At 33.8% G+C, this 15,023-nt stretch overlaps 1 protein-coding gene across 2 annotated transcripts in view; it reads left to right on the top strand.

Annotated features, from left to right (window-relative positions):
- The window catches only part of mei-41 (ATR serine/threonine kinase meiotic 41), a 137,668-nt gene that overhangs the window by 96,060 nt on the left and 26,585 nt on the right, over positions 1 to 15,023 (top strand). For both annotated transcript variants that reach the window (XM_089094682.1, XM_089094681.1), the window contains exons 17-18: positions 2,776 to 3,033; positions 6,347 to 6,577. In XM_089094682.1, the coding sequence (XP_088950808.1) occupies positions 2,776 to 3,033; positions 6,347 to 6,577 (489 nt within the window). The remainder of the gene's footprint in view (positions 1 to 2,775; positions 3,034 to 6,346; positions 6,578 to 15,023) is intronic.

Raw genomic sequence — 15,023 nt, 5'->3', positions numbered from 1 at the left:
GTAGAATTTTGTATTGTTTTTTTTTTTGTTTTTTTGCCAGAAGAAAGATCACGGATGCGTGTTTTCTCCCATGGGTGATCATTTTGAACCAATGGCTCTAAAACATAAGTGACAGAAAAGATTAAAAGGGCAACTAGCCCCCCTCCCACGCCCCTTCCCGCCTCCAAAGACACCTGTTCAAAATTTTGAGATAGTCGTTTGATTCAGCATAGTCGAAAAGTTCAATAATTATGGCTTTAGAGATGACTTGACGCCCAGGGTCCCTGGGGAAAGGGATTGAAGTTGCGCAATTTGCCCTTTGTTCACATATAGTGCTTGTTTCTGGGAAATATACGGAAATTCTTTTGCGGGAGGGATGTTCCACAGGGAGAATTTTCTATGGAGTAAAAAATTTCCGATGTGAATTTTTCAGGAGAAATTTTACAAGGAAAGTGAATCTTGTGGAATGATTTGAAAAACGGTCAGAAACCAGTAAAAATAACAACTATTTTTAACTGAAATTAAGGAGCAACGTTAAAACTTAATGTGGCAACGAACAGAAGCTATTCTGTATATGAAGGGGGCTTTCCTTTCCTCAAACTGCGCTATTTTCGGTAAAGTTTGACTTTTTGTCACAGTTGTTTAAGAAAGACTGCTCAAATTCAAGGGTCGTTCAATTTGGATGAGAAGTAATTTTTTAAACGAGAAGTATTTTTAAAGAACTCAAGACTTTAGCGTAAAGAGTGAGGCTTGAGGAAGGGGCAGTCCCATTATGTGCGGAATAATTTCTGTTATTTTTAAGTCTTAATGTCGCTCCTTACTTTCAGTTGGAAAAGCTTGTTTTTTTTTTTTATTCAATCATTATTAAGAATTAATGGCACTACCTGACAATATTCACCAGTTGTATTAATTCTTTTATACCCCAAAAAGTCCTCAAAATGGTTTTCGGGTGGGTTTAATTATGTCCCTGGTCTGAAAATTGACAATTCAACTATCTAACGATCTAAAACACAATGACAGATTTCCTTTATTGAAGGAACTGCTAGGGCTCTTCTCATTTGAAGAAGTGATTTTTTTTTCTTGCCACCTCTCTGCTTAAACATGAGTTATTACTTCTTAGAACTCAAAATTTTATGAAATTACTTGTTTAAGTCGATTTAATTTAAATATAAAATTACGAAATTTATGTTAACCTAACTATCTTGTGGGAAAGAAGCAATCTATTTGCTTTTCAGAAATTATATTCTAACGAGAACGACAAGTCTCAATTTACATATAGAAAATTAGTACAAAGTTTTGCCACGGCGTTTAGTTAGGGTTACGAGTTATGGAAACGGGGGTAGGAAATAATTTAAAGAGAGTTCAAATTAACTGCTTTAAGACGGCTTTTGACCTTCACACTACAACCTCTTACATTTAACTACATTTTTTCTTAGATCTAGATAAAAAGTTATAAACAAGCGCATACTAAAATGTTTCGCAAGGATAGAAGAGTATTCTGGCAATATGGGTATATCTAACGTCTGTACTGAACGTCTGAATAACGTTTGTAATTATGTGTACGACCCTGCTTTTACAGAAAATTGATTGGTTCTTCCACCAGCCATTCCAAGCTCTTTGAAATCATTTATAAAAATCACTGAATATTGCAGCATTTAGGAAAGTCAAATATTTCTTCTATTTCTCCTTGTTTGCTGTTGCAGGCCCGGAACTCTACCGATATTTGAGAAATATTATTGGCAAAAAAAGTAAAGAGGCTAGGGGTGAAGTCTAGTGGCCTTATCTACGACTCTCTTGATGCAGAGTTGCACCATGTTTATTTCTTTACATTCAACTTTTGTCAACCTAGATAACGTATAAAGCCAAACAAAAAACTGCTTTGTAAAGCCAATATAAAAAAATATACCTTCTAAAATACAAAATGGTCTTAAGAAGTAAAACTTGTTACTCATAATATAATTATAGTCTAGTTTATTAAATTAATAAGTTTTTAGCCAAGTTTACATTTTGTTTTTTTTCTTCTTTTCTTTTTAGTAGATTTATACTTCTAGTGGAAATTTGGCTGTTAAAGAAAATTGACTATTAAAGCACCTAGTGCATTCAGCTTAGATTATGAAAGTACTAGATAAGGAATTTTATGAGATATCAATGCTAAGCCTTTTAGATATTAACGTATCTAGACTATAGACCAGCATGACCTTCTCTTTTGAAATATCACTATCTTAAAATGATAAAATGTCTTACTCAGTGAAGGGTCACTATCTTAAAACATACTGATTTAAAATGCAAAACATTTGTAATTTTTTATTTTCTTCCTGTGCCTAAGTTCTTTGCTTATCTCAAGTCAGTTCGGACACTTACTTACGAAATTGAGCTCGTACGCTTAAGTTTAGGGGAGCAAAATTACGAAGAATATATACTGGTTGTTTTGGCGATAATATAATTAATTTTTACTTCTAGAAATTGTTTTTTTCTGCATTGCTTATGCTTGAAATTATTTTATTACAACAGTCTATTAAATTGTAGCAAAAGCTATTTGTTCTGAAAAGAAAATATTATTAAAATGTAGCTTTTCTCATTTTCGGGGTATTATGTATGAGAAACTTTTAACAAATATCGAAATTTAATTTCGTGAGCTTTAACACTGCAATTAAATCAGAAAGAAATATGGCATTGGTCGATTTGACGTACTGAGGCTAAGTATTCATCCAATACCTTATTCTTTGTTGACCGACCAATATTTAATAATATTTGTAGTTTTTATGTCCTTTTATATTGTTTGTTCACATTTTCTAGCTCGTTATTACGCTTTGTGCCAAATACCAGGAAGCAGGAGAAGAAGGGAAATGTCTATTCGCTGAATGTCTTGGTTTAGTTGGTGCTATTGAACCAAGTAGAATTTGCCTTGGTGAAGAAGAGAATGAGAAACCATCTTTAACAGTGTACGATGACGTGACTTCTGAAGAATTTGCGCTCGAGCTGTTTAATAAGCTATACATTGCTTTTTTGCAATCTGTGTCTACTCAAATAACTACATTCTCTTACACTATTCAGGTAAAACAATTTTGGCTAAATGAAAATAAATATATCCAAGAGAGTAGGGTTTATCGGTTTTTACATCCCCTTCTTGCCACTGTCTAATGACAACCCCGTCTACAACGCTTCGATACCATCAAAAATCTTGAAGGTATGATATTCTGCCTAAGGCTATTCTATATTCTATGCAATTTTTTTTAATGGGAGTGGTTTATTTTGTATTTTAATATTTATGGTATTAACAAAACGCTGAAATGGTGCAAGCTTTGGGAATTAACGCTGCTTAAATTGATACTTGTTAGTTAAGTAGGCGGTGGGCCCACACAAAAAATAAGCAATTCTCTAGATGTGAATCTACTTAATAAAAGAGAAAATAATGACAACAATTGATTTTTAGCTCACTATAAAACACAAAAAGTAGAGTAATACAATACATGAGGAAAAAGAAAATCATAATTAAAATCGAGACAAATAAATATATGAAAAACATGGACTAATACCGTGAAACGGTTCAAATCTTAAAAATACGAAGTGAGGCAGACCACCATGTTGCATGGCCAGTTTTGCCGTTATTTCTTAAGAATAAATTTTGCATATTTTTTCTATTTCTGTACTCTGGTGGCAGATATGTACAAATCTCAAATATTGAGAATGCAGTGAATCCAGAGCTCGAATATTTTTTGTGTGGAAAACGTTCAACAAACCAAATATAAAAATAAAAACGAGTAGTCCCAGTAGGACGACTACATAACGGATATAACGTTATATCCGTTAACTGCATAACGGATATACATAACGGAACAACTGCACTTCCGTTATACGGATAACGGAAGTGTAGTTGTTCATTGTAGTCTTCATTGGTTTTGATTGACGATTGTAATCTGTTTTAAAACTAAAATAATACTTACCGCTAAATACCAAATTTTACTTGTGAATGGTAACTGTCTAGAAACGAATTTCTGGCCATTTCTAAGAATGGAATTCTGTCTAGACACGCTTATGAACGTACATTTACCAACAAGCACTTTTACATAAAAAAAAAAAAGAAGAAAAGATGGTAGGCCCTTGAAATGGCCCTGAGTTGGCAGTTTGCTTTATCTGTGCAAGCCCTACTAGTAGGACCACCAGCCTTGCACAGTGACTGGGGTCAGCCTACAGTATTATCTAAAAATTATATATGCATTTACGAAATGGAAAGTGTTCGGAATGAAATAATAGTTGAAGTAATACCATAAGTTTATTTCAGCTTGTAGCTATTAAGGACTTCTTCCTCCATGGTTTTTCTGTTCTATTACCAATTATAGCTTACTTTATCTGGCTTCCTTGATACTTGATTGCACACTACTGTAAATTAACTACTAAATCTCTTAAATTTGAAGGGCGTCTCATGTAATTGTATGAATTTGCCTTCTTTTTTATTGCCTGATTTACAGTTTAAATTTCACTTTTTTAGAATGCCAAATTGATTTGCCTAGACGTTGAAATGAAAGAGTGACGGACATTCTTAACGATTTTTTTTTTCTAATTCCTGTTAGAAGGGAATATCTTCTTGAAATTCACACGAGAACCTATAGCTGAGTTCTGCTTCCAGTTTGGCATTGTTATGATTAACATAAGCTTTTCTGCCTTTCCAATGGTAACCATGTCTTGATGAATATTTTTAAGTACCTAAGCTAAGAATCCGGAGTTAGTAGTAACGAAGTTTATATATGTCCTTAATAATAAATTCAAAAAATTAACAGGATCCAAGCTATCAAGGAACCGACTGATATTCTTAAGCTTGAACCTACAGTTCACAGTTTAACCAGTTCATAGAATGATAGAAAGTCGAAAATGTCTGCAGGCACCATTATATACTAACCAATATAATGGTGCCTACATTAATTTTATTCCAGTCTGATTAGTACACAAAATTTATCGGATTTTTTTTTGTTTCCTATTATTTCTAGTTGGCTGGTACAAACAGTTTGAAGAATGCTAGTTTACCACCTTGAGCGAGGTCATATATTCTGTTTTATTGCCTGCATAAACAAGCAATTTACTTTCAACTAATCTGTTTAACTTGTATAATTGCAGTGGACCTAGGCACCTTATCTTTTTGGAATTGTCAGGCCAATTTGAAGCAAAATCCTCAGAGAAAATATTGATCTCTTTTCTTCTTTTTCATTTTGTATATTAGGGGTTTGTTATTTTGTATTAGCAACTTTCAATTTAGATGCTATGTTTGTTTAATTTGTTACTAAACTGCAAATTAATACAGTTATCGATGGTATTTTGTTCGGTTTGGAGTACCAAGGACATCAAGAATAAAACAATTTTTGCCCCTAGACCCATCATAAGTCTATTCGTGCTTTGCAATATAGGATTTCTTTGAGTTTTCTTTTAGTTATATCAGAGCTATGAATTTTAAGGGCAATATCAAATTTTTATCAGTGTTGCCAGGTTCAATCGTGAAAACAAATAATCATTGTTAATTCGTTTAGTTTAACAGTACTTTTCGTCCGTCAAAGTTCAAACACTGACAATATGTTGATTTCCATAGCACCTAAATCTTCAAAGGATAGCTACGCCCTTTTAAGCTGTTCGTTGCCATATATTTTGACCCTTTTTTTTGCTTCACTCTCGTATCCTTTTTTTAAGTTTGACGCCTGCTTGAAATGAAAAAAACTCCTTAACTGCATATAGAATTCCCTGGTTACGTGAAGTTACCCTGTTCAAAATCATGTTTCATTTTCACTGTCCTTGATACTATAAGTAATACAAAATTGAGACTCTAGTGGTGTTTTTTTACATCTTTTTCACTGTGTGTAAAATTACTTTTTTTTTTTACTATCTCGGGTTAAATTCTTTTGTTTTAGAATGTAATATATCCTTTGTAGCTGATGCTTTTTTGAAGTATATATAAACTAGTCAAAGAGTTTGTCGAAAGACACGCCCAATAAGAGACAAACAGAGCATATTTTCAATTGTAAGTACAAAAAAATTTAGTTCCCTTCCTCCAAATTATAATCCCCCCAATCTACGCATAACCTTCTGAAATATCAACTCGACCCCACTGCCTCAGAGAAAACAGGGTTTACTTACCAAACTACGTATAAAACTAGCCACATTTTTATGACAGCCACTGACTCTATGTAGTCCTTTGAAACTGTATCCTATGCTCGGTTGCCTGTGCAAGAATATATATATATATATATATATATATATATATATATATATATATATATATATATATATATATATATATATATATATATATATATATATATATATATATAAACGTATGCTATTAGATTGTGACATATACTATATATTATGTATATTTTTTTAGGAGCTACTGAAGACATATAACATAGATCCAGAGTATAAGAGCACAATGGGTAGGAAACTATGGTCAAGGATGTCAGAACACCAGCAGTCGGTTTTTAGGCCTTTTTTATCGACAATGTATAAAGTGGTTGAAAAAAATCCTGCTCCAAAAACGCGGATTATTTTTGGTTCCAAACTTGTAAATAAGCACTCCAATTGGATTTGTATGTGGGTTGAAGAAATAGTGTCACACGTAAGTTTCCTATATATATATATATACATACATATATATATATATATATATATATATATATATATATATATATATATATATATATATATATATATATATATATATATATATATATATATATATATATATATATATATATATATATATATATATATTGCAGCTGCTGAGTGTTTAATGGGAAATCCTAATTGTTTGATTGGTGATTACAACTGATAAATCTGTAAGCTGCAGTTTCTTTAAAGTCTGTTTCTTGCAACAATCTTAGAATTTGCTTTCTGTTTTAATAACAGCCAGTTAGAATATTCAATTTCTTCACATACTCTTGTAAGTGATAAAAAAGTATAAAAGCAAAAAAGCGAAATTTTCTATGAGACATTTAACACTCTGTATAAATGGACGGCCCGAAGTGAAGGCCTTGAGTGCCTACTCTTTCAGGCATCCCTTTCCCCGCCATCAAACATATAGAATCATTTTGCCTCCTTCCCCCGATCCTTGAGGGAATATTAGGGGACGATTTTAAACTTTTGAATGTCTTATCATTAAATACCGTCAAGATCATGGTATTTTAATTGTAAATCAGAACATAAAAAAAGCTAAATTTCGTGAATACCATGGGGTTTTACTTGGTTTTAGCGCCACAATTGTATTTCAGATCCAGAAAATTAAAATTCCAAGAAATGGGTTTAAAAAGTTTGCACCAACACTAATTTGATTCCAACTGTTCTTTACAAAAACTACATCATTTAACCTTTGTCAGATTTATGTTACAAATAGAAGAATTGCGAAATTTTCATAGAAAGCACATAGAACAAATAATGTTTCATTTCTACCATAGTCGGTTTATAATGTTATCTGTAGTTGGAAATCCCAAATCGAAACACACTAATTATATGATTCATAACAGCTTTTGCTTTAAAAAAAAGAATATGGTAATTTAGGATTACTGAGATTGCTAATTGTAAATCTATTGCTGTTTTAACAAAGGGTCATGCAAGGGTATTCAGTCTTTATGGCTGAAAAAACCATAGCAGCTATCACTAAGGCTTCTGAGAAGATTTTTTGTTTGGCCAAGCCTGATAAAATCTCGTTAAAAATCAATAAAATTTTGTGTTTTATCTGTCAGGAATAAGGAAACGTGTGCCTCTTTGTTGAAATAAAATCAAATATGAGCCCCTAACTCTGCAAATCTGAGTATTTTATCGATGCTTTGTAAAGAGTCGTCGTTGGGCTAGTGATACTGGATTTAAAACACTTTTTTCGGTGCAAAAGCTAATTTGGCTCTAAAAACGTTACATTTCTCCTAAAAAGTAGGGTTTGTTAGATTTTCGAGTGTCATTTGTTATTGCACAAAGACGGTTACTGGACTGTTTACCTTATTATTTTTAGACCAGTTTCAGGAAATAAAAGCACTTATTCTTTCCCGACCTGAAAAGAATTTTTGTCGACTTTACAGGACGGAGCTGTTTATGAAAAGAATCGTAGACAAGACTAACGAAATTTTAATTTCGATGCTTATGCATTTAAATTAAGCTTGCATTATAATTTGGACTGTATCCAAATATTGAAAATTGCGGCATCTTTTGCATTTTACATGTATCATGTTTAAATTAACATGTGACCAATATCTGATTTTAATATATTACCAATCTTGAATTATTTTCTGAATTCTAATGAATACTAAGTAGGATATTCCAAGTCAACTAGGTTAACTATCAAAAGTAAAAATTAAAATATCGATATTTGTTTCCAAAGCCTTACTGGTTAGATGTGAAATAGTTGAACTTCTTAACTCATATTTAAAAATTGTTATACATTGTATAAAGCAAATGCACTTGAATGAGCGCTTATTTTTGAAGCATCAAAACATTATGCACTTAAATGAGCACTTGCTTTAGAAGAATCGCTATGCAGAAGTTAAACTTTAGTATATAGCGACTATTACTCACTTTATGATTACTCACTAATACTCACTATTACTCACTTAAATCAGCACTTTAGAAGCATCGCTATGCAAAAGTTAAACTTTAGTATGTAGCCCTGGGGTTTGAGTAACGAGAAAAGGACCTCTAGTACGTTTTACCTTGAAAATTATATTCAAAATAAATTAATTTTTTTTTTTTTTTTAATGAAAGTAAAGTAGTTTATTTCCCTTGAGTTTATCATAAATAATTATTATCATGAAAATATGGTTTTATACTTAATTTACTGGACTCGTGCTGCTATTATTCAAGGTGCGGCATTTGATTTTAGTGGCTTAGATTTGGGAGTTTACATATCAAATATTACTTTTGCTAGTATAGATATTCTTTAATACTGAACCTAAGGAGTATAAAAAATATATAGAAAGAGTTCCTGGGACCAGTGACAGTGCCGCTTTACCCAGTAGAATTTTAAAAAGCCCTCTGCATCACTTTGCTGACGACATCACTTCACACATAGCCGTCAGCAACCCGAGTTTCCCTAAGGAAGGATCTTTTAAAAATTGGAAAGTGGTCCGATGCATGGATAGTTATATTAAATCTGTTAAAAACAAAGGATCTGTTGATATCCCGACAGAAAGGGCCACGCATGTTTCGTCTCCTAAGTTCCGCTTCTCCCTAGATCTCTCTTCGAAAACCATCTCGATTGCGTAAAAACCCCCTGCACAAGAAAGTTTGGGATCACTCTTCTATGCAAAACTTCTCAAGTCCAGCTTGAGCATCCTACTTTACAAGTCATGTATCAGACCTATCGCCGAATATGGATGCCTCATGTAAGCTGGTGTTCTGAAAATATTGTCAGCGCCTCCTCAAAAGATCCAGAATGGGCTGGCTCACTCGTTACCCGTGACTGTCTCCAGTCTGTTAGTAAAAGGTTTGATGTCGATGGCTGTTTTCTACAGGTGCATGAAGTTACCTCCTTCTTTAGAACTTTTTCATATTGTGACCAATAAGACATAGACGGAGGGATATATCTTGAACCAATTATCTTAATGGGGTGCGCCGAGAACAAAGGGCTTAAAGAGCAGCTTCGTTCGACATTGTACTTCGACTTGGAACGATCTTAATGGGGACGCTTTCCTTAAAAGTTTCTATGTACTTTAAAGAAATAAAACTTTAAAAAATAAAAAAAAAAGTTAAGGAAATATTTATGTTCATTTTAATCCAGCCTGTAATTTTCTGAAAGTATACGGATTCTTCCTGCTTTAAAATTTTTTTTTCAGTGGTTGTTAAGTAGGTAGGGCTTGGTTTTGGTTATCGTTCAAAACATAGGCTAGTTGGAAAAAAAAAATATACATTAGTAAATCTACTGGACCCTTTTGTCCAAAGTGGCTCTTTTATATTTAGCCTGATGGTAAGTAAAAGTGACAGAAAATATTAAAATAAATTTACTCTGCTGATATTTTATTTAGGTTCTAGAATAAACATTATTAGTTGGCTGGGTGGTGCTTTCTCTGACTGTCTTTTTTCTCTCTTCCTCCCTTATAGGATTTACATACTCTTTGACTAAAGTTGTTGTCATGTTCAAACTAGGACTCGTGTGTGTACGTGCATCGTCACATCCACACTTATTTGGGGGTAGAAGGTCAATCAAAACAAAGTAAATACTCTACTGCCAAAATATTTATATATTGGTATATAAACCGGTATTGTAACTTCGTTTTCAATTTTTTGTGTTATTTGTTTCATGGACTCGATAGCTCTGAACCTGAATTGTTTATCAAAAGAAAAAGCGCCAAATTATTGTTATTTTTTTTTCTGGAAGTGGTAGACAATCCGAATCGTTATGGATTTATCTGTGATTGATAATGTATATTTGTGTTTGTTTTGTTGTTGTTTTCTTGGTTACCTAGCAATTCATATACTTTCTTATACATTTTGAAGAAACTAAGGTTATATTTGTAATAGCACCATAAAAAACAAAACAAAGTGAAAAACAACAAAAAAATGGCCACACCGAGAAATTTTACTACTTTCCTGCTATTTTGTTTGCAAAATCAATAAGGCCGTACAGTCAGAAAGGTCCCACTGTGTTGAATGATTCAGTACTCTGAATCTAAAACAGTTGTTGTGCTTTCATCAGGGGTGTCGTTTGGGGGGGGGGGAGAGGGTGCATCCCAATAACTTGGAGAAAAAATTATTATATAACCCACGCTCCTTGACTATCCGGATATGGAGCCCTCTTGCCCCCTCCCCTTCCCCAGTAAAAATACTGAAGCTACGCCCTGGATTTTGTAGAGTGTTCGACTTCCTACCCTGTATTATCGACTTAAGGTTCGATTAAGAAAAATCGGAAGTTGTTCTTTTCATCTGCTTAGACGATTGAGTGAAAACCTCCTCGAGGTTTGAACGATAATAAGTGTGTATTGTTGTAGTGTATCCTTTTACTTTTATTTTTAGTATTCGAATATAGTTTTTTTTTTTTTTTTTTTAAATTCCATAATCCGATTTTTGCTTAAATTTTCTAAGCGGATTTACAGTAAATCATTAATAGAATTACTACTCATCACTAGTTATATCCCTTGGTACCTCCATTATTAAGGCAGTTGATCGTGTCTCATGCCTCGGCCTCTTACAAGCACCTCAATCTCAGGCCAGAACATTTTTATCAGGCCAGAACATAATTTACACTACTGAAAACGAATAAAAGAATCTGCATTGTCAGTTTAATATACATATACTGATGTTTAATAATCAAAATGTTAAAAACGTTTTATTCATTGAAGTTATTAAAGTAAAATCATTTATATTTTTCTCAGTAGAGTGCAAATTATGCTATGGCCTAGGGAAGTCATAGGGGTTTTGAGCCCAACTTATATTAGTATTTGCTCGTTTTGAGTTTGGCTGGGTTTTTTATTTCAATTTCTGTTTGTTCTGGGTTTCATTTATATATCGATGCTGATTTGTGGTAGTTTCGACCTTGGTAGATTATTTGGTTTTATTTTTGCTCATTTTTTGTTTAATGGAGTTCTTTACTTTTCGTTGAAAAGCTTATTTTGTGGAAAAAGTTTTTTTTAATTAATTTCTGTTCGTTTTATATTGACATAGTCTTTTCAGGGAAAAAGAAAATAAAACTTTAAATCTTTTCGTTTTTTAAGACTTTATAGTTTGGCCTGCTATTTGTATGCTGGAGAAAAATTTCCAGTAATTTTTAACAACATACACCATTTTAAAAATCTGGACACAAATAGTACTGTTTAACTTAAAACCTCCTCTAGTTGACCTGAAATGGAAAACTTGATACCATTCGCAAAAAAATCTGTTTACTTTCTTTGATAGCTTTGATACACTTACACTATTTTGATTTGGTTCAATTGTAAGAGCAGAAGTAGCCCCGAAAGTTTGAACATAATACCCTCAGTCGTTCTTGGGATACTGCTGAGATGCCTTATTGGGAATTAGCATTAACACAGTGACTTTTTATTTAATCTTGAGGCAAAATTTATTTTTTAAATATAATGGGCAAATAGGAGATTGGAAGGGTGATTAGTTGCCCTTCAACTACTTTCGATTGTTAAAAAGGGCGTCAGCTTTTTCCCTTTTCAGCCGAATAAGTCCTTTTCTAAGTTCACACGACAAATCCTTCGATACGAATAGCCCTGGTTAAAACAACAACAAAAAATATTACCAATCACTTTCAACTATTAAACAGGGCACTAGCCTTTGAATTTCAAATCGATTTGGCCTTTTTTTTGAAGTTTCTACGACAACGTCTTCTATAAAAACCTTATATGCGCCCAGGGCATAACTTAAAACCCTTGCCCTGAGAGTTGTGGAGAAGTGTCCTTCTCAAAAACATATTTTCTATCTGGAAATCAACTGGCCTACGCTAAACAAAATGGCTATCTCAAAATTTTAATTGGATGTGTTTGGGTGAATGATGGACGTGGGGGGGGGCTAGTTACCCTCCAATCAGTTTCTACTATCAAAAAGGGCACTAGCTCTTTGAATTTCCAATCAAATGAGCCCCTTTTGAAGTTTCTATGACAAAACCTTCTATAAAAACCTTATATACCCCAGGACATAACTTAAAACCCTTGCCCTGAGGGTTTTTGGGGAGTGTCCTCCTCAAAAACATATTTTATATCTGTAATTCCACTATGCTTAACAAAATGGCTATATCAAAATTATGATTGGATGTGTTGGGGGGAATGTTGGGCGTGGGGGAGGGGCTAGTTCCCCTCCAATCACTTTCTTCTATTGAGAAGGGAACTAGCCCTTTGAATTTCCAATCGAATGAGCCTGTTTTAAAGTTTCTACGACAACGCCTTCTTATAAATCCTTATATGCCCCCAGGGCTTAGCTTAAAACCCTTGCCCTGAGGGCTGTTGAGGAGTGTCCTCCTAAAAAATATATATTCTATCTGAAAGTCAACGACGCTGAACAAAATGGTTATCTCAAAATTTTGATGGGATGTTTTTGGGGGAATAATGGGCGTGGGGGGGGGCTATTTGCCCTCCAATCCCTTTCTACTTTTAAAAAGGGCACTAGCTCTTTGAATTTCCAATCGAATGAGCCTGTTTTAAAGTTTATACGACAACGCCTTCTATAAAAAACCTTATGTGCCGCCAGGGCGTAACTTAAAACCTTTGCCCTGAGGGTTGCTGGCGAGTGTCCTCCTCAAAAATATATTTTCTATCTGGAAATCAAGTACGCTGAACAAAATGGCTATCTCACAATTTCAATTGGATGTGTTTGGGGGAATGATGGGCGTGGGGGGGGGCTAGTTGCCCTCCAATCACTTTCGACTATTAAAAAGGGCAAACGCCCTTTGAATTTCCAATCGAATAAGCATGTTTTTAAGTTTCTACGACAACGCCTTCTACGTATAAAAACCTTATATGCTCCCAGGGCATAACTTAAAACCCTTGCCCTGATTTTGGGGGAGTATCCTCCTCAAAAACACATTTTCTATCTTAAAATCAACTACGCGGAACAAAATGGTTATCTCAAAATTTTGATTGGATGTGTTTGGGAGAATGAGGAGCGTGGGGGGGGCTAATTGCCCTCCAATCACTTTCGACTACTAAAAAGGGCATTAGCCCTTTGAATTTCCAGTTGAATGAGCTTGTTTTGAAGTTTCTACGACAACGACTTCTACAAAAACCTTATGTGCCCCCAGGGCATAACTTAAAACCCTTGCCCTGAGGGTTTTGGGGGACTGTACTCCTCAAAACCACATTTTCTATCTGGAAATCAACTATGCTGAACAAAATGACTATCTCACAATTTTGATTGGATGTGTTTTGGGGAATGATGGGCGCGGGGGGGGGGGGGCTAGTTGCCCTCCAATCACTTTCGACTATTAAAAAGGGCACTAGCCACTCCAATTTCCAATCGAATGATCCCTTTTCGAAGTTTCTACGACAACTCCTTCGATACGAAGTGCCCGGGTATGGAGAAAAAAAAACACACATTTTGCCCACATTGTTCTTTACTTAGGCAGCGCTAGCGCGCTGCCTATGATAATCACTAAAACTGATAAAGCAAAAGTTCGCCAAACCTTCTTCCCTTTCACCGCCGTATGCTTCACAGCAGACCGAGAAAACAATCAGAAAAAAGCTTTGCGAGAAATATAAAGGGAAATAACATATCATCTTGTTCTTGTTTTCTTGTTCTTTTTTTATTTGGAATTTAGGCTTTTTTGTTTTTTATTTTAATTTGTTTTAGCATTGTACTAGGTTGCACTTACATACTGTTGTCTTTTTTTTTGTTAGTGTAAATTTTCTTTTTTTGTCAGATTTTTCTCTATTATTATTATTTATGCTCTTTCCTTAATATGTTTTATGTACGGTTTTTCAAATAAAATCAATCAAGATGTTTCATTCTGAAAATCTGTAATTCGTGATCGATCCTGGGTAGTTCGCTAGATTTATATTTGATCCAGTTGGAGTATTCTTGATTTGAAAGTACCATTGAAAACCCTTAGATCTATCTAAATAGCTTTACTGTATCAACTTACAGACTGACAGACGAACCTAGCCAATCTTTATATTAAATAAATTTAAATTAGCCAAATGAATTAGACAAAATGAATAGTAAAACATATTGCAGGTAAAGAACATGGCTTTTAAAAATGTTAATAAAACGAAATAATGTATGCGTTTCAATTACCTGCACGGGGGTGGAAGCTCCTCTTTTACGGGGGTGGAAGCTCCTCTACAAAATAAATCCAGAATTGATGTAATTACCTTGTAAATGTCACTTGCAAATCCACTTTAAAATACTATGCTTACTGTAAATACAAGTATTCCTTTATAAGAGTAAATATGCAAAATTATGTTGAAGAAGTAAAGAAACTAATCAAGTATAAATTAGGACTCCCAAAAAGTAAACTAAAAAGAAAGGAGGCAATAAATATTTTTAATTGAAAAAAAAACTTTCAGTGTTCGCAGGATCAGTCTCTTTAACTTAGAAAGTAGATACTAAAGGGGATGACCCTGTAGTTTAAGTGAGGCCTAACTAAT

This window comes from Artemia sp. Qi Xiang Cuo, chromosome 9 (genome assembly GCF_049724085.1).
Source record: "Artemia sp. Qi Xiang Cuo chromosome 9, ASM4972408v1, whole genome shotgun sequence".
NCBI classification, from domain to species: domain Eukaryota; kingdom Metazoa; phylum Arthropoda; class Branchiopoda; order Anostraca; family Artemiidae; genus Artemia; species Artemia sp. Qi Xiang Cuo.
Note: the sequence above shows the minus strand (reverse complement) of the source record. Positions and strands in the feature narration are given on the sequence as shown.